This window comes from Barbus barbus (assembly GCF_936440315.1).
Source record: "Barbus barbus genome assembly, chromosome: 5".
NCBI lineage: Eukaryota > Metazoa > Chordata > Actinopteri > Cypriniformes > Cyprinidae > Barbus > Barbus barbus.
The window spans coordinates 25,034,398-25,055,380 of NC_136733.1; the positions used below are offsets into that span (position 1 = coordinate 25,034,398).

General features: G+C 37.3%; 1 protein-coding gene across 1 annotated transcript in view; it reads left to right on the forward strand.

Annotated features, from left to right (window-relative positions):
• LOC306870468 (ectopic P granules protein 5 homolog) overlaps positions 1–19,815 on the forward strand; it is a 33,168-nt gene extending 13,353 nt beyond the window's left edge. The window contains exons 24-45 of the mRNA XM_079417768.1: positions 2,104–2,334; positions 2,601–2,724; positions 4,864–5,011; positions 5,245–5,416; positions 5,623–5,785; positions 8,168–8,310; positions 8,389–8,545; positions 8,748–8,942; positions 9,342–9,555; positions 9,736–9,845; positions 9,933–10,140; positions 10,491–10,566; positions 10,651–10,754; positions 10,897–11,072; positions 12,061–12,240; positions 12,317–12,526; positions 12,625–12,769; positions 15,602–15,844; positions 16,072–16,291; positions 16,455–16,670; positions 16,902–17,016; positions 17,196–19,815. Of these exons, the coding sequence (XP_079273894.1) occupies positions 2,104–2,334; positions 2,601–2,724; positions 4,864–5,011; positions 5,245–5,416; positions 5,623–5,785; positions 8,168–8,310; positions 8,389–8,545; positions 8,748–8,942; positions 9,342–9,555; positions 9,736–9,845; positions 9,933–10,140; positions 10,491–10,566; positions 10,651–10,754; positions 10,897–11,072; positions 12,061–12,240; positions 12,317–12,526; positions 12,625–12,769; positions 15,602–15,844; positions 16,072–16,291; positions 16,455–16,670; positions 16,902–17,016; positions 17,196–17,384 (3,739 nt within the window). The 3' untranslated portion in view covers positions 17,385–19,815. The remainder of the gene's footprint in view (positions 1–2,103; positions 2,335–2,600; positions 2,725–4,863; positions 5,012–5,244; positions 5,417–5,622; positions 5,786–8,167; positions 8,311–8,388; positions 8,546–8,747; positions 8,943–9,341; positions 9,556–9,735; positions 9,846–9,932; positions 10,141–10,490; positions 10,567–10,650; positions 10,755–10,896; positions 11,073–12,060; positions 12,241–12,316; positions 12,527–12,624; positions 12,770–15,601; positions 15,845–16,071; positions 16,292–16,454; positions 16,671–16,901; positions 17,017–17,195) is intronic.
• The last annotated feature ends 1,168 nt before the right edge of the window (positions 19,816–20,983 follow it).

Below are 20,983 nucleotides of genomic sequence, written 5' to 3' on the forward strand. Positions count from 1 at the left end.
TAACCGTTATAAACCGTTATATTTCTGCCAAACGCGACACCTGCCAGCAGCCCCTCACTGCAGAACAAAGATCCAGGGTGCGGGGTTGGATCCACATCTAGAGGGTGGAGATGGGTAGGTTCAGGTATATGTAAGGTGGGAGGAGTTGGATCTAGATCCAACCATGCCCCCTGGATCTTGTGTTCTGCAGTGAGGACCATCTCACACCTGCTGGCAGAGAATGAATCAGTTAACATAGGTTAAACTAGTGCGCGTACGAGTTCCTTCTTTCATTGCACGATTCAGTCTATTAAAATGCATTTAGAATGATCACATAATTTAAGATATGGGGCAGAAAATGTATAGCCTATATTTGATATAATTTCATATAGTTAATATCACAGGAAGAGTACCGTTATTTTCTCCAAAAGTCAGCATGATTACAAATGTGACATTGATTTTATGCAACAGTTCAATAAACAAGAAGTTAATATAAAGAGACTTACGTTTTAGACACCATATTTCCTGCTTTTGCTCTATTTCTCCAACAAAAATAATTCCAAACAGAGCCACAATGCTGTTTTGCGTCTCTGAGCAACATGAGGTGTTTCCTTTGGTTCGATTGCAGTGACTCCCTTAATAACACTGACTTGCTGCCACCTACTGGCGGTTTTAATTTCATATTTAAAGTATCTTCATTTTTAAAAATAATTTCAAACATCAGTTTTCAACGTTTTATGTTTCAAATATCAAAACATTATTTATGCATAACTGCAGGTTAGCATTCTATGTCTCTCAGAGCTGCATTAAACAAATGTGTAAATACCTCTAAATGCCACTTCAGATGCATTGCAAAGATACATTTTGTTGATACTGATTTCATTTGCTTGTTAATAGCCCAAATGCGAGAATTTGACTCAAAAGACGATGCACACTTTTTGAAAAAATGGCTTAAAGGTAAAAATGCCCTTATTGGAAAAGATTAATTTCTATCACTGCTGTTAACTTACCACACAGAATATGAAGAATATAAAAAAAAAAAATCAGGAGTCAGCTGTCCATAGTAGTTTCTAAGATACCAGCACAATAACACACTCAGCAAAATGTCGTCTAAGTATCGTTCTTGATAAAATCCCAGAAAATATCAAGATATAATAATTTTTTTGTCAATATCGCACACCCCTGATTCATGTTATTTAATTTATATAATAATTTATTGATGATAATTGTTTAAATCAATATAATAATTAATACTTTTGACTTATCCATTTTCTTAAAAATGTTTTAAAGGCTGAAATGTAAAGCTGATCATTTTATAAAACGTTTTGTTTTTGTGAAAACTTGTATCTGAATTGTAAATTATGCTTTTTACAATCATTTTACAGTTTAATATGGTACTATAGACATTGCCTTACCGCGCTCATATGGTATTAAATTTATTTGTGCAGGTCTTAAAAAGTCTTTTAGCTTAAAAATCCTGCAGAAACCCTGTCAAGTGAAAATGTTCACCCTGTTCCTCTGTCCTTCTTTTTTTTTTTTCTTCCTCCCCCTCATTTCCTGTTTTGCACTCCTTTCTTATTGATGATTTCACTCATTTCATGTTTCACCAGATTTTACTCTAAGCTTTATGTAGCAGTACTGATGACTCACAAGACTGATGTTCCAGCTCTTTGACTTACACAACTTCTATGTTCTGTTCTTTGATATGTGTTGAACATAATGTCAGATGCATTTCATGTCCTGTGTTTGTCAGTATATTACTATTTTTGTATCTGCACAATATCAGTTTTTATTACATGACTGACATATTCCACAATATATAATGTATAATATATATAAATATTCCCTTTACTTTAAAAAAATGAAATAATTTCAGCACGACTCAGTATTTTATGTCTGTTATTAATTTGTGTGTTTATTTTTTAAATTTTTTGGATAATAGTGTTTCAGGGTCCTGATGACCCACTCAAGGTTAATTTTGCATTTAATGACCAAATTAATGTTTATTTTGCCTTGTATATTAAGTGAAGTATAATATTTGTGATTTGTGAACTGCATGTGTTGTGCTGTGGTTTGTTTGATTGTGTTTCTGAACCCTTTTTTTAAATTATTTTACACCATCAGGCTGGAGGTGAAAGGTTGTATTGGAAGGCGTTACTTCCATAGTGCGGCCCATCTATCCTTGTTAAAAAGCATCAGACAGCGGCTTGTTGAAGTGTCTGACTTCCACCACGCTGCTAGTAAGGCTCTGAAAGTGCCCTGCTCAAGCGGTGAATCCAGTGATGGTCTGCTCACCCCAGGGACGCCCATCACCCAATACATGACCTCTCCTGAGCTGCACACTGAGCTTGTGCGGTAATGTTCAGAGTTTGTTGTCTCAACATTCATTATTCTATTTACTATTGCATAAAATTGATTATTAAGCATCTGAAAGAAACTTTCTTGGTACTGTTTCCAAGATGTGTGCACTTGTGTGTTCTTAATTTGTATTACACTCAAGTTCAACACAAAATGAAGTGTGACCATTTTTGGTTACATTTAATTTGTAAATAGAAGCCTTATCATTCAGCCATATTGTTTGTACAGAAAATAATTTTTTTAAATGTCTAACTCTTGTTCAGGCTCTTCACTGTGTTTGCTTTGTGGTTGGATGATGAAAACCTTCAGAAGCAAGAAATTTACTTGCCTTCTTTGCCAAAGCAGTATGACACCCATCGCCTAGCCAAAATCATGCAGCGCCAGCAGGTGAGGGTTTGTTTGACTCCAGCAGAGTGCATTCTTTATCTTTTTATCTTGAAGAGGTCTGAGCCATCAAAGGATTTAGTAGATTGTTTTGAATGAAAACGTGATTTAAAACAATCCCTTACAATTTAAAAATAAAATGTCAAGCTGTCTATTTAACAGATCTATACTTTAAAAAGTTTGGGGTTGGTAAGATTTTTAAAAAATGTTTTTGAAAGTAGTTTCTATATCCTCACCAAGGCTGCATTTGATCAAAAATATAGTAAAAGCAGTAATATTGTAAAGTAGGGGTGTGCGATATGACGATTTTTGATCGTGGACGATAAAAATGTCTCCACGATCTGCTTTTTAAGAAATATGGTAGTATCGCGCTACAGCACACATTGTCAAATACAGTTCTGGCGCCGCCGTCTCTATATACTGTACAACACGACATACAGCAGTAGAGTTACTCTGACAGGACACTGCACTTATTCGCGATCGCAAAAGTACATTATTTGCATACAAGCCTTGCTGGTTAAATGTTTAATTCGCGCGCTGGTCTGACGTGCGCTTGTTCTGAGCACATACACCTGAAGCACGCGCGCTAAAACGCCTGTCTAACAGCGCCTGATTACTCAACTAACTTATTTTTTGCGCCAATACTGTCAAAACACACAAGGTTTACATACAGACTGAGTTGGTTATCTCTAAAATGAAAGTAAATAGTTAAGAGAGAAACGGATGCGTGCCTGTTTATTAGATGCGTGCAGCTCTTAAAGGGGCAGGACACTAAACGTGCTGTCGACTGTCATTAAAGGGATAGTTCACCCTAAAATTTAATTTCTGTCATTATTTACTCAGTGGAAAACCAAACAGTTGCTGGTCCACATTGACTTTGATAGTAGGAAAGAACAATCCTATGGAAGTCACTGAGGACCAGCAACTGTTTGGTTTTCCTCCTCCTTCAAAATAGCATTTATAAATGTTCAGCAGAAGAAAGAAACTCATTCAGGTTTAAAACAACTTTTGAGTAAATGATATAAAAATACAACATTATGACAGAATTGACAGACAGATGACAGAATATTAATTTGTGGGGGAACTATTCATTTAACGTTAACAAAACAACAAAACGCAAAAGAGAAAAATCACTCACTATTCTTGACTGAAAAACTTTAATACAGTTGCTTTAGGAATCAGTCTATCTAGTGTTTTATTTTTATATTTGTTCATTCAATTTCATTGAATGCTCTGCTAAATACACCTATTGTACCTGGAAATAAAGCACTGTTTGTTTTATGTGTATATTATGTGTATTTGTAATGTGTATCTTTGTTCTTATTTTTTAAAAAGAAAAAGAAAATAATGACGAAGATTTTTTATCTTCGCCCACTTTGGCCTAAATATCTGCCATGCATCTTTGTCTTTCTAGTTTGGCTGTAATGCTCAGACAACTTGTAAAACCAAAATAGTAAAACCAACAAAAAATCGTGAATCGTGATATTTCTATAAAAAATCGTGATATGATATTTTTCCCATATCGCCCACCCCTATTGTAAAGTATTATTATAATTTAAAAACTGTAATAATTTAATGTAGTTTATTCCGGTAATGGCAGAGTTTAATGTTTCGCAACCACTACTTGAGTGTTCAGTGTCACACAATCCTTCATTAAAGTATACTTCATTTAAATATAAATCTATAGTAAAATTTTAATATACTGATTTGGGACAAAGTCCCTCCTGAGATGTTTGCAAACCTGGTGGCCAACTACAAGAAATGTCTGACCTCTGTGATTGCCAACAAGGGTTTTGCCACTTTTGCCAAGTAATAAGTCATGTTTTGCGAAGGGGTCAAATACTTATCAATTTATAACTTTTTTGAAATGCGTTTTTCTGGGGTTTTTTTTTATTCTGTCTCTCACTGTTCAAATAAACATACCATTAAAATTATAGAATGATCATTTCCTTGTCAGTGGACAAACTTACAAAATCAGCAGAGGATCAAATATCCCCCCCCCCCCATTATATATAGATGAGCCTTTGTTTAAAATTATGGTCATTATTTTTTTCTTCAGATGCATGATACTGAAGACCTCTTTGACACAAAACAGTATCAGATATGAACTGATGCCATGTCTGTGTGTCACTTCATCTTTAGGAGGTGTGGATGGAGCATGTGGACATTGAACGAGCCCAGCATGAGCTGCAGGAAGTGCTCAGTCTGTGGTCAAAGGTCAAGAGCGAACCTGCACTCTCCCATAACACCTGCTCCTCCATCTTCACTGACTTCATCAATCCTCTGGCTGGTACTGAGCCCACTTTCCACTGATAATCATTCTCTTCTGTCTGGATTCTTATATTTATAACAGTCAAAATTAGAAAACCTTTGAGCATGTACAAGTTATCATTTTATATAATAAAGACATTTAGATGTATTTTTGGATGTTAGATATTTAGAACTTAAGTGATTGTCACAGTTTGCTGTACAGCAGATTTGACTTTTCACACTAAATAATATTCCTGATCTATTTATTTACAGCAAGGGAGCGTATTCTCACTCATCTGAGAAAGCATGATGCCCCCCAGGGGGCGCTGTTACTTGTGCCTATGAAGGCTCCAGTGCCTGATATTCCCACTGAGAGTCTGTCTGATGAGAAAATCTCCACTGCCTTAATTCAGGAAGACCTTGCTAAGCTCCAGCATCAAGCCAAGTAAGACTTGTAGTAAGCATGTATTGATTGATAAACTAATGTCAAAACTCACTTACAGCCCATGTTACAGTGCATGTTAAGTAAGTCTTCAGTGCCATGATTAATAACCGGTGCCTCTCAAATTACTCCGTGATAAGCTGTAGTGCTGTACTTGCATCTCCGTATGTGCTAAATTATGTTGTAAATAACGACTGTCCTCTTCTCAGGTTGGCAACGGTCCGGGAAACACAGCAGGTCGCTCTAGATAATGAACTGTTGGAGGTGTTGCCGCAGCTCTACATAAACCGAGAAGACCAACTCTCAATGCAGTTAGAGTGCCGTGGGAAAGGCGGACAGCCCTGCCAGGGTCCCGCACATGTCACTGTTAAGGTGAATAGTTGCCATTTCTATCCTGCTCTGTGCAAGTTGTACACTTGCATGAGATGAGACTTCAGTCATATTCAGGAGCCTAATAAAAGTTGTTTTATTGTACATGGGTCGCAATTAGGGTTGGGTACCGTTCACATTTGAACCGGTACGGTACTGGTATCGGTACCTGAAACTCTCAGTTTCAACTTTTTGAACAATAGGGCCCTACAATTTTTTTTCTTCCAGAAATTCTTGTTTTATTTTTTCTGATAATCAAATGAAGGCATGAAACAATTATTTATTTTTAATCAAATGAAAATGAAACCCTTTTATTTTTTGGCAATCAAACATTTTCAAATGGTAGAAAAATTGTGTGAATATTCCTGTAAAAAAGTCTTAATAATAATTGTATTTTTTCTACAATTAAGTGGTTAATGTGGTTGTAATAATTATTTTTATCATTGAATTGTTTTATTTAAATTTGTCAGTAAATGAACATTATTCATACATAAAGAAGTACATTATTCTGTACAAAAGTAATACAAGAGTAATACATTTCTGTTACATGTTAAACCACACTTTTATTTTGACAGGTTGCCGTGAAGTTTCTTTGTGTACAGTATGATATGATGCTAGTTCCCCTTCAATTCGGTCACTCTACATTGCTATGGGAGATACGTTTTCCTCGAATACTACTGAAGTCTTATTGAATCACGCCAGTGAAACTGGCCAATGGCGTTCAAGCGCACAAAATATGAGCGGGAATCCCATATAAGGGGATATAAGGCAGTGCTTGTACGTCATCCATTCAGAATCTTTTTCTTCAGCCAATCTTCTACGAGAAGGCTCAGTACCCACGTGCTCCTCACCCCCCTGCTGCAGGTCCCCTTCCAGTGTGCTTCATGACCGCTGATCTCCACCCCTCCCCCGCCGCTCAAGATGTGGTGTCTTTCGGTGCCATGGTGGGCGCTGACGAGGAGGAAGATGCCATTTCGGTGGCTGCGTTTGCGAGAGAGGAGTGGTCCAACAGCCCGCTGGATTACACTGCGCCCCACGGCAGCGATGCGGGGGACCTCCATCATAGTGATGTCAATCTCCTAAGCGTCCTGTCCAAGGCAGTGGATGAACTCGGTTTGGAGTGGGTGCCTCCTGCCGAGCTGGCCAGAAGCCGTCTGGACGAGTGGTACCTCCAGTTGGATCGCGGCCGAAAAGACACCCCGCGGAGATCCAGACCCTTTCTTCCTAAGGTGCATGACAAGATAAAAAAGTCACGGAACACACCAGTCGGGTGCATAATCCGGGATCCTCCCTCCTGTCTTCTGTGGACGGAGCTGACCGAGTGGAAGAAGCCATCACTGCCCATCTCTGTCCTTCAGCCGCGGCGAACTGGAGAGTGAGAAACAACGCGTCTCTCCCCTCTAAACCTTGCCGCACCACTGCAAATCTCGCCGGCAAGGCTTTCTCCGCGGCGGGCCAAGCAGCTTCAGCACTGCACGTGATGGCGATACTCCAGGTATATCAGGCCAAGTTGCTCAAGTCTCTGGATGAGGACGGGCCGGACCCTGAAGTGTTTAAAGAGCTCCGACGTGCCACGGATCTGGCCCTCAGAGCGACGAAGGTGACGCTCTCATTACGGCTCTGGATGTGAAACTTGACATACTTAGTCGAGCCAGGCTGCATCGCTGTGACACGGCGGGATTTTATGCGTTCCCATAGCAATGTAGAGTGACCGGTTACTTGCGTAACCTCGGTTCCCCGAAATGAGGGAACGAAACATTGCTCTTATTGCCGTGTCACCGAGCTCAGGATCTTAGAAAGCAAGTTGCTTCAGTCAAATATTCTGAATGGATGACGTACAAGCACTGCCTTATATAGAGTGGGATTCCCGCTCTCATTTCGCACGCTTGAACGCCATTGGCCAGTTTCACTGGCGTGATTCAATAAGGCTTCAGTAGTTTTGAGGAAAATGTATTTCCCATAGCAATGTCTCGTTCCCTCATTTCGGGGAACTGAGGTTACGTAAGTAACCGAGAGCGTTTCACTACGTGCATGAATTTTGTGGGCGGGGCTAAACAGGCAGTGATGTAGAAGCAGGCGCTGATCATCTTCTCCGGAGGCGGTGTTTAGCCACACTATTACGTCATAAAGTGGCACATTCCACAAGCTGTCGTTTTAGCAGACTGGCTTCAATATAAGCTGTTTTTAGACTAACAAGAAAGTTCTGAGTTCTAAAACTTACAGAATGTTTATATAGCACACTGACCTCTTATACATCGAAAGATCAAGGGAATTTTGATTTCTCAGTTCACGACCCCTTTAATAACATAAACAATTTTAGCAACCCCTCAGAAAATCCTACATTTTCATGAGCTCTCTCTCTTTCTCCATCATTGTGTGATGCAGTACTCAAGATTGCACAAGCTGGATCCAGTGCAGAATCAGATCCAATGCCTGAAGAGTGATATTAAACAGCTACAGGCTGATGGAATCAAAGCTCCTCCTCAAAGTCTGGCTGAGGCGGCCGTGCACACAGAGAACTTCATAACGTCAGTACCCACTCAAATCAGTTTCTACACTTTCTATATTTGTGTCACTAAATTTGAACATCATGTTTTCTTGTTTAGGGCCTTGGTTAATGCTTACAAACTAAATCCTTCCCCTGGCATACTGAAGGTGGGCATCACTGCTTTCTATCAGATAGTGACGTTTGTGTGTGAGGATACACAGAGACATCCACCCACCCTGCAATTTTTCACATCCTGTATAGAGATCCTTGGTCAGGTATTGTTTTCAACCCAGTAAACTGTTACATTATTTCAGCACTAATTTCAAAATGTAATGATTTTTTCTCAAATTTGTTTTCATTTAAATTGACTTTTTTTTTTTTTACATGATGTAAACTTTTTAAAAGGTCTGTGGTTTTATATTTACAACTCTCAAGTCTTAACTGTTAAAATTATATAAAGTGTATCTTTGACTCTAGGTCTTCATCCGGGATGTCCGATCAGAATGTAAACAAATGCTGAAGACCATCCTGCTCAACAGACACCTCTGTAACCTTCTCTCACCCTACTTCACCCCAAACGCCTCTCCTGCAGAGCTGGTCTCTCTGTATGAAGAAGTGGTCAACAGCCTCCACATAGACAGTGGTGATGTCATATTCATGCTCCTCACAAAAGTAATTTGCCTTCATTGAAAAATTGTATAAATGTTTATCATATAGGTTGCAACTGAAAGCATTATGGGTTATGGGTTTCTTCTAGAGGTTTTTATTCCATGAGGAAAAGACTTCACTGTTTTGTTCATAATTATGTGAAGCAGTGCTGTCATATCTTATTAGCATATTGCCATATCAAAACCCTCAGAGAAGTTTATAAAATTATTTTTGTGCAGAAATAGCAGGAACAAAATCAGTCTAATTTAAATGTTCAAGACAATCTGCACTCTCCAACCACCTCACGCTGGATCCTTCACATGGCCCTCTGAGACTTTGATTGCTCTACTTTTTGCTTTTGAATGTGTAGCTCATGTTTGCAACTTTTTAAAAAAATTATTGAACAATCTGTTCTGTTTCTAGTTTGACTTGACTCAGTGGCTGTCGGTGACGCAGCCTCAGTTCTCTGAGCGTAGTCGATTGATGGAAATAATTCATCGGGCTCTGTGCACTTGTGGCCTGGAACCTGAGCCAGAAGTCCTCATGCCCTTCAACATCTTTTGCAAGCATTGGACAGAACTGCTGCTTTACCAGTTTCCAGACCACTACAGTGACTTCCTTCGTCTGCTCATGCATAGTATGCCTTTCCTTCTCTCTGACCTAGACTCTTGACGTTTGTAATCATAATTTATAAAGATTAAATGTAAATTCCAAAAACTACATATGAATGATTTTCTATTAGTGAAAATGTACTTGGAAATTATTTTCAAAAAGCTATTTGTGCTCAGAAAAATTGGATATGTTGACTTTCCTGCAGGCTCTTCTAAGCAGCTTCTCAGTCCAGACTGTTGGAGAACATCAGTAAGAGTGCTGGGCTGTTCTACACCATCTCCTACAACCTGCTCCATCTTGCTTTCCCCTCAACAGGTAAGGCAAAACACTCCTTATTGCTCTAATTAGTGTTAAATATTTCAAATTGAGCTAGAGAATTAAAATTGTACATTGTTTTTCTAGGTGGATGAAACAATTGAATGGCTCTCAAAATATTTCCTGAAGCTCCGTCTGTCTAACGGGGACTTCAGGAGCTTTGGTCTCCTCTCAAAATGGGGAACGTACATTGAGGAAGTCAAGCTGTTTTGGGAAGATTTGATTACTTACGTCATTGATCTGGAACTAAACAATTGCAGCAAAGAAACAGTAGGAAGTCCAAGACTGGTCAAAGGTACAAAATTGTATTCCTCTGTTATGTGTAGCAACCAAATACTTATAGTCCAGACAAACGTTTGGGGTCTGTAAGATGTTCAATAAAAATGTATCACAGTTTCCACAATCACTTTACTATCACAGCAATAAATTACATTTTAAATTGTATTCAAATAGAAATAATTTTAAAACCATATTACTTTTTTACTGTATTTTTGATCAAATAAATGTAATCTTGGTGAGCATAAGAGACCTATTTGAAAAACATGAAGAAAAATCTTAGACTCCAAACTTTTGAACAGTAGTGTATATATCTGCACAACTATTTGTATAATTAAATTAATTAATGTTAAATTCTCCTTAATGTAGCTCTTGAGAGCCTACATGCAAAAATGGCCAAACTGTTTGAACCATGGATTCTGGTCCTTGACACTGACAACACTAGGTAGGCTTTGATATGGCTTAGCAGTTTGATTGTTATAACACTGATGACAGAAATGATGAGTAACGACTCTCTTGTGTGTCACAGTCATCCTCGCTGTTCTCCATGGCTTGAATCAGATGCCACAGCTGCAGCGAGCTTAGTGAGCTTATATGCACGCTTGATGGAGACTATGCATGAAAAATTCAAAGGTAAACATCCTTGGAGAACAGGACAACACACAAATGTCATGATTTATTCAACCATTTTTTTTTTTTCAACTGTTGAAATACATATTCAGTTGAAAATCCATTTGATCAGTATGTAATTTTGAATCCATACATTTTGGTGCAGATCGCTTGTTGCCAGGACAAAGAGGAGCTCTGTGGTTTCATCTCATGCATTACTGTGAGACCTGCACTTCTCCCAAGATGCCAGAGTACCTACTATACACCTACCACACTGAGTACAGCCGTTTGCCATGGAAGGACCTGCATCCAGATCAGACACTAATGAACCAGTTTTTCAATGTGAGAGATTTACAGAAATCCTAAATTACATATATTACCTGTATTTAGTTGAGGATCTCTAGAATGTCCATCTAGACCTATATACACCACCATCCAGACATTTGTGGACAGTAAAATAACTGTTTTATTTTAGTACAGTTTAAAATGCAACTTATTCCTGAGATGGCAAAACTGAATACTCTGCAGCCACTACTTTAGGCTTCAGTGTCACATGATCTTATAGAAATCATTCCAATATGCTGATTTGGTGCTAAAAAAAACCCCACAGTGCCCTCCAAAAGTATTGGAACAGTAAGGCCAATTCCTTTATTTTTGCTGTAGACTGTAAACATTTGGGTTTGACATTAAAAGATGAATATGAAATGAGAGATTAACATTTATGCTTTTATTTACAGGTATTTTCATCTGGATCTGATTCACAACTTAGAAGATAGCACCTTTTGTTTGAACCCAGCCATTTTTAAATAAAAGATGAAATGTTAATCTCTCATCTCATATTCATGTTTTGATGTCAAAACCAAATGTTTTCAGTCTACAGCTAAAATAAAGGAATTGGCCTTACTGTTCCAATACTTTTGGAGGGCACTGTACATGCTTTATATTATTAATAATGTTGAAAACAGTTGTACTGAATAATATTTTTTGTGGAAACCGTGAGATTGTTTTAGGATTCTTTGATGAATAGAAAGCTCAAAAGAACAGCATTTATTTGAAATAGAGATTTTGTAACATAGGTTTTACTGTCACTTTTGTTCAATGTAATGCATCCATCAGTAAAAATATATATTAAAAAACAAATCTTACAGACACTGGTCTTTTGAACGGTTGCAATGCATACTTGCATTTAATCACTTCCAAGGTAGTCAGACAAATAATTTGGTGAAGATGACAGGTTTTAATCCTTCTGTTTTACTTGTAGTAACTATCAGAAAATACTGATACTTTAATGATGGTTGTCGGTAAATTGATGTAATTTTGTGCTGTTCAGGTGGAGAGAGGAAGTCCAAAGAGTTGTTTCCTGTTTATGGGAGAGCTGCTGTGTGAGGTGAACTGGGTCAGTGTACTGAGTGACTCTCTCGGCCCCCAGCTGAGCCCTTCAGCTCAGACGATGGTGGTCTCTGTCCTCTATCTGATGGTGTTTCTGGCCAAAGAGGATCTCAGCAAACCTGTGAGTGGTCACCTGTTTACCCTAACCATCTTCAAAGGCCTATTAGAGGTTAATTTGCCATGATTTACTTCTACAGGGATCTTCTGTTCTCAGTCTCCTGGACCAATCAGCTTCTCTGCCTTGGCACCTTGTAGATTTTCCTTCTTATCAAAATGTTACACTCTATGTCAGCACACATTACCCAGCATCCCTTGTTCTCAGTCATGATACTTCTTCACAACACGTCATCAAATTGCTTAGAATGGCTGCTGGATTTGGGACGACCACACAAATGTTACATCACAAGGTTAGATGACACACTGTTGTTAAATACTGTAAATTACTGTAAACTACATTTTTTACAGCATTGGGATTTGTGTCTGTTGTGTGATTTGTGACTGTTAGGACATGACTTTAAAGTGCCAAGCCTTCCTTCACTTAATGGTGCAGTTCCTGACTTCTCTGGATCAAAATGGCAACATCAGTCTGGCATCACTGGAGACAGAAATGGAGAAATTACTGGAGTACATTGTCATTTTCAACCCTCCTGGTGAGGAGAATCTTTAATTTCTCTTTCATATTCATTTTCTGGTCACGTCCCTCAGCTCAATCAGTCCTTCAAGATTATTGCATAATGTTAATTTTTAATTCTGCTGACCACTGGAATTTATAAGAATGAAAGCAGTTGTTTGCTTCAGTAGCACATAGGCTGTGTTCACACTGCACACAGTTCCGGTTTGTTTTTTAGATTGTATTGTCATGTAGAATGTGACAAAGTTATAGCAGCTAGTTCAGTTAGTACCCAGTATATTGGTTGCAGTAGTAATGACAAATGCATCAGCACAATGCCAAGAGTGGAGAAAGAAAAATAAATTAGTTAAACTATGGCACATTAATGAATGATTGTACATTATTTATTTTTATTATTTAGTCATTTAGCAGACGCTTTTATCCAAAGCGACTTACAAATGAGGACAACAGAAGCAATCAATTGTAGTATTAAAACAACTAAAAACAGATCCAAAACTAAAATCTAAAACTTTATAAATACTACCTATACACATTTTAAAAATAAAGAAATTAAATAAAAATGAGAAATGCATACAACAAAATTTCAAAACTTAAATGAAAAACGAAAAATAAAGCTAAAAACAATTCTAAATATTAAAGAACAAAAGGTATGAGTATAATAATGATTCTAACATAACACTAAGCCAAACACCAAAAAACAACAACTATATATGTATATGTACAACCACACACACATACATACATACATATATATACATACACATTTATAAATTATATATATATATATATATATATATGTGTGTGTATGTATCATTTCATTTCCATTTAGTTTGTTGAAGTATTAAAATAACTCTAAAACTTAATAAAAGACCTATACAGACATAATAAATTCATACATTTAACTAAAATTAAAATAGATAACAAATACAAATCACGACAGTATAGTTTATCAGTAATCTTAAGAAATAACTCTACCAAACACACATGCTAAAAACAACAACTTACACATAGTAAGAAATGGTTATAAAAACTGAAACAGAAATGAAACAAGTAGAAAAGAGGAGAAATCAAAAGCGATACTTCATCTTTTGCTGGTGTCCCAGCCCGGTGGAGTCGTACAGTAGAGTCGATGGTCTTTACACTCTTCGGTCTTCACAGGTGGAGGCCTTCACGCGACGGCTGCCGCGGTAAACTAAGCTTTTTTTTTGTACCCATCTAACAAAATACTAATTGAACTTAGCTGGACACACTTTCCTTATTTTTTCACAACAAATGGCCAAGCAAACGCAGACACTGACAAGATACGCAAGACATAACGAGACCAAACGCGATATCAGCACGTCTCCACACATATACTGGTCACAGTACTTTACACACATGCATTTGCACTACTCATATTTTGCACAGACTGCACATTGTTAAAGTTATTACACTATAAACTGTCTAAAGTTGTTACTGTACAAAGCACAGTAAACTATTTCTATAAAATATTGCACTACTGTTATTTTGCATAGAATACATTGTTCTATCAATACTTGCACACACTGTATTTATTTATTTATTACCACTGTTCTCACGTTTCTGCTGTTCATAATGTGTATATATAATCTGTAATCTATATAATCCCACATTGCTCTGTTCATAATGTACATACAATCCCTACATTGCATTCCTATTTATATTCTGTATATACTCTGCTCAATACTGTATATAGCAATTCCACTGTACATTCTGTAAATCATATCTTCATTTACTCTGCACTTATATGTATATAAAACACTATATTCTTGCACTTCTGGTTAGATGCTAACTGCATTTCATTAGCTCTGTACTTGTACTCTGCATAAATGACAATAAAGTTGAATCTAATCTAATCTAAAATATGCATCTATTCCCAAAAGCATTTGAAATACCACTGATTTGCATCCTTGACTATTCCGATGAACTTGCCTTGATATGTTAGGGAATGCTAAACATTTATTTTTACAGCATATATATGTGTATAGAGCAGATTGTGCAGTAATTTCTGAATTAAATGCAGGAGCAGATGAGAAACGTGTCTATTTACTATCCATTTTCCACCTGAATCTGATTTTAATCGGTTTTCAAACCAAATACAAATGTAATTTGTAATAGTATTCATTCATTTGTTTATTCATTAATTTGTTCATTCAAGACTTTTTAATGTTTTTGAAAGAGGTCCTTAATAAAGGTAAAAGTAATAGTATTAGTTACATCTTAAAGGGATAGTTCACACAAAAAATGAAAATTCTGTCATTAATTACTCACCCTCATGTCGTTCCAAACCTGTAAAACCTTTGTTCATCTTCAATACACAAATTAAGATATTTTTGATGAAATCCAAGAGCTTTCTGACCCTCCATAGACAGCAACGCAACTACCATGATGAAGGCCCAGAAAGGTAGTAAGGACATTGTTAATATTAGTCCATGTGACATCAGTGGTTCAACTTTAATTTTATGAAGATACGAGAATATTTTGTGTGCAAAGAAAATAAAAATAATGACTTTATTCAACAGTTTCTTCTCTTCCGTGTCAATCTTCAACATGCGTTTACAAGAGTACCACTAATGTTTGAACCACTGATGTCACATGGACTATTTTAATGATGTCCTTACTAACTTTCTGGGTCTTGAACATATCAGTTGCGTTGCGGTCTATGCAGGGTCATAAAGCTCTTAGATTTCATCAAATATATCAATTTGTGTTCCAAACGATGGGTTTGGAACGACATGAGGGTGAGTAATTAATGACAGAATTTTCATTTTTGTGTGAACAATCCCTTTATGTTGAATGAACCTCTCTTAATGTATCTCATTCTCACGTTCAGAGACAGAACTCCAGCAGCGACACATGGCCACCTGCAGTCTGTTTGCGGAGATGCTGACTCTGCTCAATGAAGCTGGCATATCTACAGCAGAGGGACTTGGGACTAAACTCCACTCCTGGGTGGAAAAGCGAGCTCGGGGTCCTTTGGTTCTCCCCCTGCTAACCGCTGCGTGCAGATGCCTGGCCTCAGTGCGTCATATGACACGAACCACTGAGGCCTGTATTCTCTCCTATTTCACTGATGGTAATAATAGCTCATGCTTGTTCTGGGCTTAGTCACAGATTTTAAACGGTCTGTCTGCGTAAGCCTTTAGGAATTATTCCTCTCCCTAATCACATTGTAAGGACCATAAAAGCAAACATCTGGGCTGAATCAAAACATTTGCATGGAACCATTATAGAGGACAGTGAGTTTTAGTATCTTATAAATCTGTCCACAACTTCGAGTAATATGTTGTGGGTTTCTTTCAGGTGGATGTGCTGATCAGTACTCTGGTTGGGGGCCCATCCTTGTCTCTCTTCAGGTTCCTGAACTGACTGTTGAGGACTTCATTCAGGAAAGCCTGAACCTGGGGAGTTATCTCACCCTGTACGTCTACATCCTCCAGAGGCTGAACCTGGAGCAAACCCTCCTGAATGAGAAGAAGACCTTAGTGCTGCTCAGCACATGGATCAGTCAGGTCTTCCCTAGGTAACTTACACTTAATCACATATATAAATGCTGAAGGAAGCACACAGAAACCTGGATCGGAAGTAGTGAAGGATTGCAGAGTTAGTAAATAACATTCCTTTTATTTTAGTGCTTGTTGTCTGAGTATTTGTGGCCTAAGGGAGTGTGTCATCTCTTCCTGCAGTGGTCCAGCTGATGAGGCAAAGCTGTTTTTATGGTGGCATAAATTCTTGGAGCTTCTGCAGATCCAGGTGGATCAAGAGGACACCTGTGCACTTGATACTCTGATTCTCACCTTAATGGCATTCCAGAACCGTCTATCCCAGCTCAGTGAGGAAAGACTGAACTCGGGCATCTTGGGAGCCATAGGCCTTGGGAGGAAATCCCCACTTTCTAGCAGGTGAAGAAGATTGAGAAACTGCTAAAAAAGGGACTACGGATGAAAATTAGCCAGTGTTGGCTAAATCTGGTGCATTTTACATATTGTTTGTGTTATTAATGTGCATTGTCCCTGATTAAATAAATTAAATGAAATGTTTTGTTTTGATGTCCAGATCAGAAGTGAAAGGTACATGAAAGGTCTATTGTGTGAATTGCATGCCTCACAATTTCTGTTCTTCCTGTGATTCAGGTTTCGGGTTGTGGCGCGCAGCATGTCAGCATTTTTGCTGGTCCAGGTGCCCTCAGAGAATCAGCTGCGTCTTCATCCAGGCACAGAGCTGCAGCTTTCAGCTAAAGCCCAACAGGTAAAATTGTCTGTTTTTAGGAATTTTTCTATGTTGAATTTTAAAAATTTAATTGAAATTTCGAAACAATAGATGGTTAGATGTGGATATGTTTTAGATATTTGATAATAATTTGTTATTGTACAAACAAATTTCTGGTAAATCGTGCTGTATCTTGAATGAATGCTCTCTTTTTTCAGGCTTTATCTGTTCTGGAGCAAATGCCGAGTAATAAGCAGTATTCAGAGCTGCATGTGTCTGTGAACCAGGCCATTCAATTCATCAAGTACCCAGGTCATGGCCTGCGTGACAGCAACCGTCTTTTGACCCTGCTAGTCAATGCACTCTACTCTGACCTTAATTACCTAGACATCATCCGTTTGCTATAACCTCAAAGCAATAGACTCCTGCTGTCAAGCTCTGTGAATCCCACCAAAAACTCCTGGAGAACAGATCTAACTCCAGGTGAGATGAAGGTGTTTTCTGGGAAAGGACAGATTTGGGAGGAATCATGGGTTTAGAGACTGAAGCAGTGGTCATTTTTTAAACTGTGCATAAGGTTATAAAACGCGTCCGGTTACACTCATTTTCTTTTTTTCTCACAGTTATATCACACTTTCCCCTCTTTTTTCTTAAAATGTATCCTTTAAAGTATCCAAATCTTCTGTGTTTCAGACCAGAAATAACACACAAACAAACATGTCCACACAGTTCATGGTCTCATTACAATATTATAGTCATTTATATCATTTATTTTAGAGTGGTGAGGATTTTATGATATATGTATGAAGATGTTTTAGACCTCCCATGTTGGGGGAGTTTTGGATGATAATCCACTGAATCGCAGTGTAAATATACCTCATAGCGTGATTTTGATTGATTTGCGCAACAAATATTCTGGTGATTTTACAAAATATTATTTTTGATTTCATTTTCGTTTTCTTAACAATAGATGTTTTTGTAATGTGCGTTTTACAAAGTACATTCTTTATGAGCTCATGCAAATAAACCGATAATGGCTGGACATCTACATTTCAATGTGAAGAATTGAATTTTTTAGAGACTAATATCTTTCTCACTGCATTTATTATTTGGATGGAGGCCAGCAATGTCCAAACAAGATAAACAGCTCCAGCATATGATCTGCCTGATAAGTGCACTTAGTTTTTTTTTTAGTATTATTAACAGAAGTGCTCCCTTAAAGGATGTTCACAATTGACATCACACATTCCTTTCCTCTTTTTAAAGCTTTCTGTTGCTCCACAGCAAGATGGATGGTATTATATTATATAGGTATATGAAATTTTATGAATGTGCTTGCTGCTGTCTTTGTTTAGATGCATAGAGCTAATATCAGAACTAATATTAATTTGAATTAGAGAAAATCTATTTCTGTGCTGCACTATTGCCAGCATGGTATCTCTATATTTGGTTGTAGTTTTATTGATTTGAGATTATAGGTCAGCCCTTCTGGGGATTCACTGCATGCTTTTATAATACAGTCAGAGGTAATTTTCTATATTTCCTCATTTCGCAGCATTCACTGGTTTCCATAATATTGCAGCATATTAACTAATGTTTAGCAGACATCTAACTGTTTAGATCCTCCCCAGGCAAACAGATGTGCTTAAACATTAACCGTAATCAAATCCCAAAATACAATTAACATGATGTGCATATTGTTAATGACTGTCATGCTGTTGAAAAAAACAAAAACAAGCACAACACTGAACTATTGAAATAACCTGGACATTTATATAAATGTACAGTGGAAAGGAGTCTAATGTTGTGTAGAATATGACTTGCCTTAAGTTGTGTTTTCGATGTAATATTATTTCCTCGTGCCATAATTGATCTTCTGTCATCCATTCAAAAAATTATATGTTGTGTACATGGAAATGTAAATGATAATCAAAGTCAATAATACCTAAAATCAAACTGTTTATGTGATTTCCTCATGTGAAAAGTTTCTTGCTTTTAAAACAAGATGTTTTAAAGAAGTATTATTATTGACCTGAAAGACATTTATCTGCACAGTGTTGCCCCTAAAATTCCTAGAAGTAGGACTATAAGTAAAGGCCATATTAATGTGACAAAATAGTATCGGTCAGGCTGTGACAAGTGTAAGACAGAATTCACATCCCAGGATATGGCAGTTGCCATGGTGATCTCATCCACTTTAATAGATGGTACAGAGGGAGTCTTATCAGGGTACCCAGACAGCAGATGGGAGACTGAGATGTGGCATGTCAGTGTCTTTTCTTATGTTTAGCTGTTTATACATTGTCACATCTGAGCCAGAACGACATGCTGGAGTATCTGTGAATAGGAGCTGTGCAGCAGCATGCATGCACATATTAAAGAAGTAAACAGAAGAGAATAAAAAAATGCATATGCTGTGAGTTCTGCATCAACTCCCTATGGTTTGGCACTAGTGTTAACATGTAAGATTTGACGTTTTCTATAACCCAAAGATGTTTTCATCCTCAAAAGCATGTTGATACAAATGGATAGCAGCGTATGGTGCTCTGACCGTGTGCCATCAACTTGTGAAGCTTATATCTAACGCAGTGCCAGCTGGAATTCTGATGCGTCTCCCACAGTCTACCACATTTAATTACATATCTCACTTTATTTATTTATTTTTTCCAGTCCTGTAGCTGTGCTCTGCAGCCTTATATCAAAAAATGTTTTATGAATGGTAAATGATGACTTATTCTAGGTTTAGTAAGGGCAGCACCATCGGTCAACAACTATTAAGGGCTCACACAAAAACTTGCATTTTTTTTAACTGAATTAATAAATATGTACATTTTACACAACCATTCACATGTTTGCGTTCAGTAAAATTTTGTTTGTTTTTTCATAACCAAGGCTGCATTTATTTGATTAAACTGTAAAATGTAGCTACTGGTAACACTTTAATATAGGGCCCAATTCTTACTATTAACAAGTTGCTTATTAGCATGCCTATGTTGGCTGTTTATTAGTACTTATAAAGCACATATTCTGCATAACCATATTCTACATCCCTAATCCTGCCCAATACCTAAACTTAACAACTACCTTATTAACTATTTTAATGATTAATGGTTGGTAAATACTGAGAATTGCACCTTAAATTAAAGCGTGACCAATGTACTTGTGATGCAAAATTAAATTTTCAGCAGTCATTATTCCAGGCTTTAGTGTCACATGATACTTCAGAAATCAGTCTAGTATGTGACCCAAGACCACAAAACCAGTCATTTTGTTTTTAATTGAGATTTATACATGATGAGCTTTCTTTTGATGTATCGTTTGTTAGGATACAACAATATTTGGTCGAGATGCAACTATTTGAAAATCTGGAATCTGAGGGTGCAAAAAAAAAAAAATTAGAAAATCACATTTAAAGTTGTCCAAATGAAGTTCTTAGCAATGCATATTACTAATCAAAAATTACGTTTTCATATATTTACGGTAGTAAATTTACAAAATATCTTCAAGGGAACATGATCTCTACTCAATATCCTAATGATTTTTGACAAAAGAAAACTGTATCATTTTGACCCATACAATGTATTGTTGGTTATTGCTACAAATATACCCATGCTACTTATGACTGGTTTTGTGCTCCAGGGTCACATATGCTGATTTTCTGTTCAAGAAACATAACCACACTAAAACTGTAAATCATTCAACTTAGTAATAAGCATTATTACATTTAAAACTCTCAGATGATGATCTAAGATAATTCTAAAAGCTTAAACTTAGAAGGTGTCTTTCTATACACTCTAAAAATGCTGGGTTCAAAAATAACCCAACCTTAACCCAGCGGCTGGGTAACTATGGGACAGACGCGCGCTGGGTTGCTTTGACCTAAGTGCTGGGTTGAGCCATTTGACCCAGAATGCTGGGTTATTTGACCCAACCAGTGGGTCAGGTTAACTCTGTTGCTGGGTTAAACATTACCTAAACATTGGATTATTTGTTGTCTCGTTGCCTT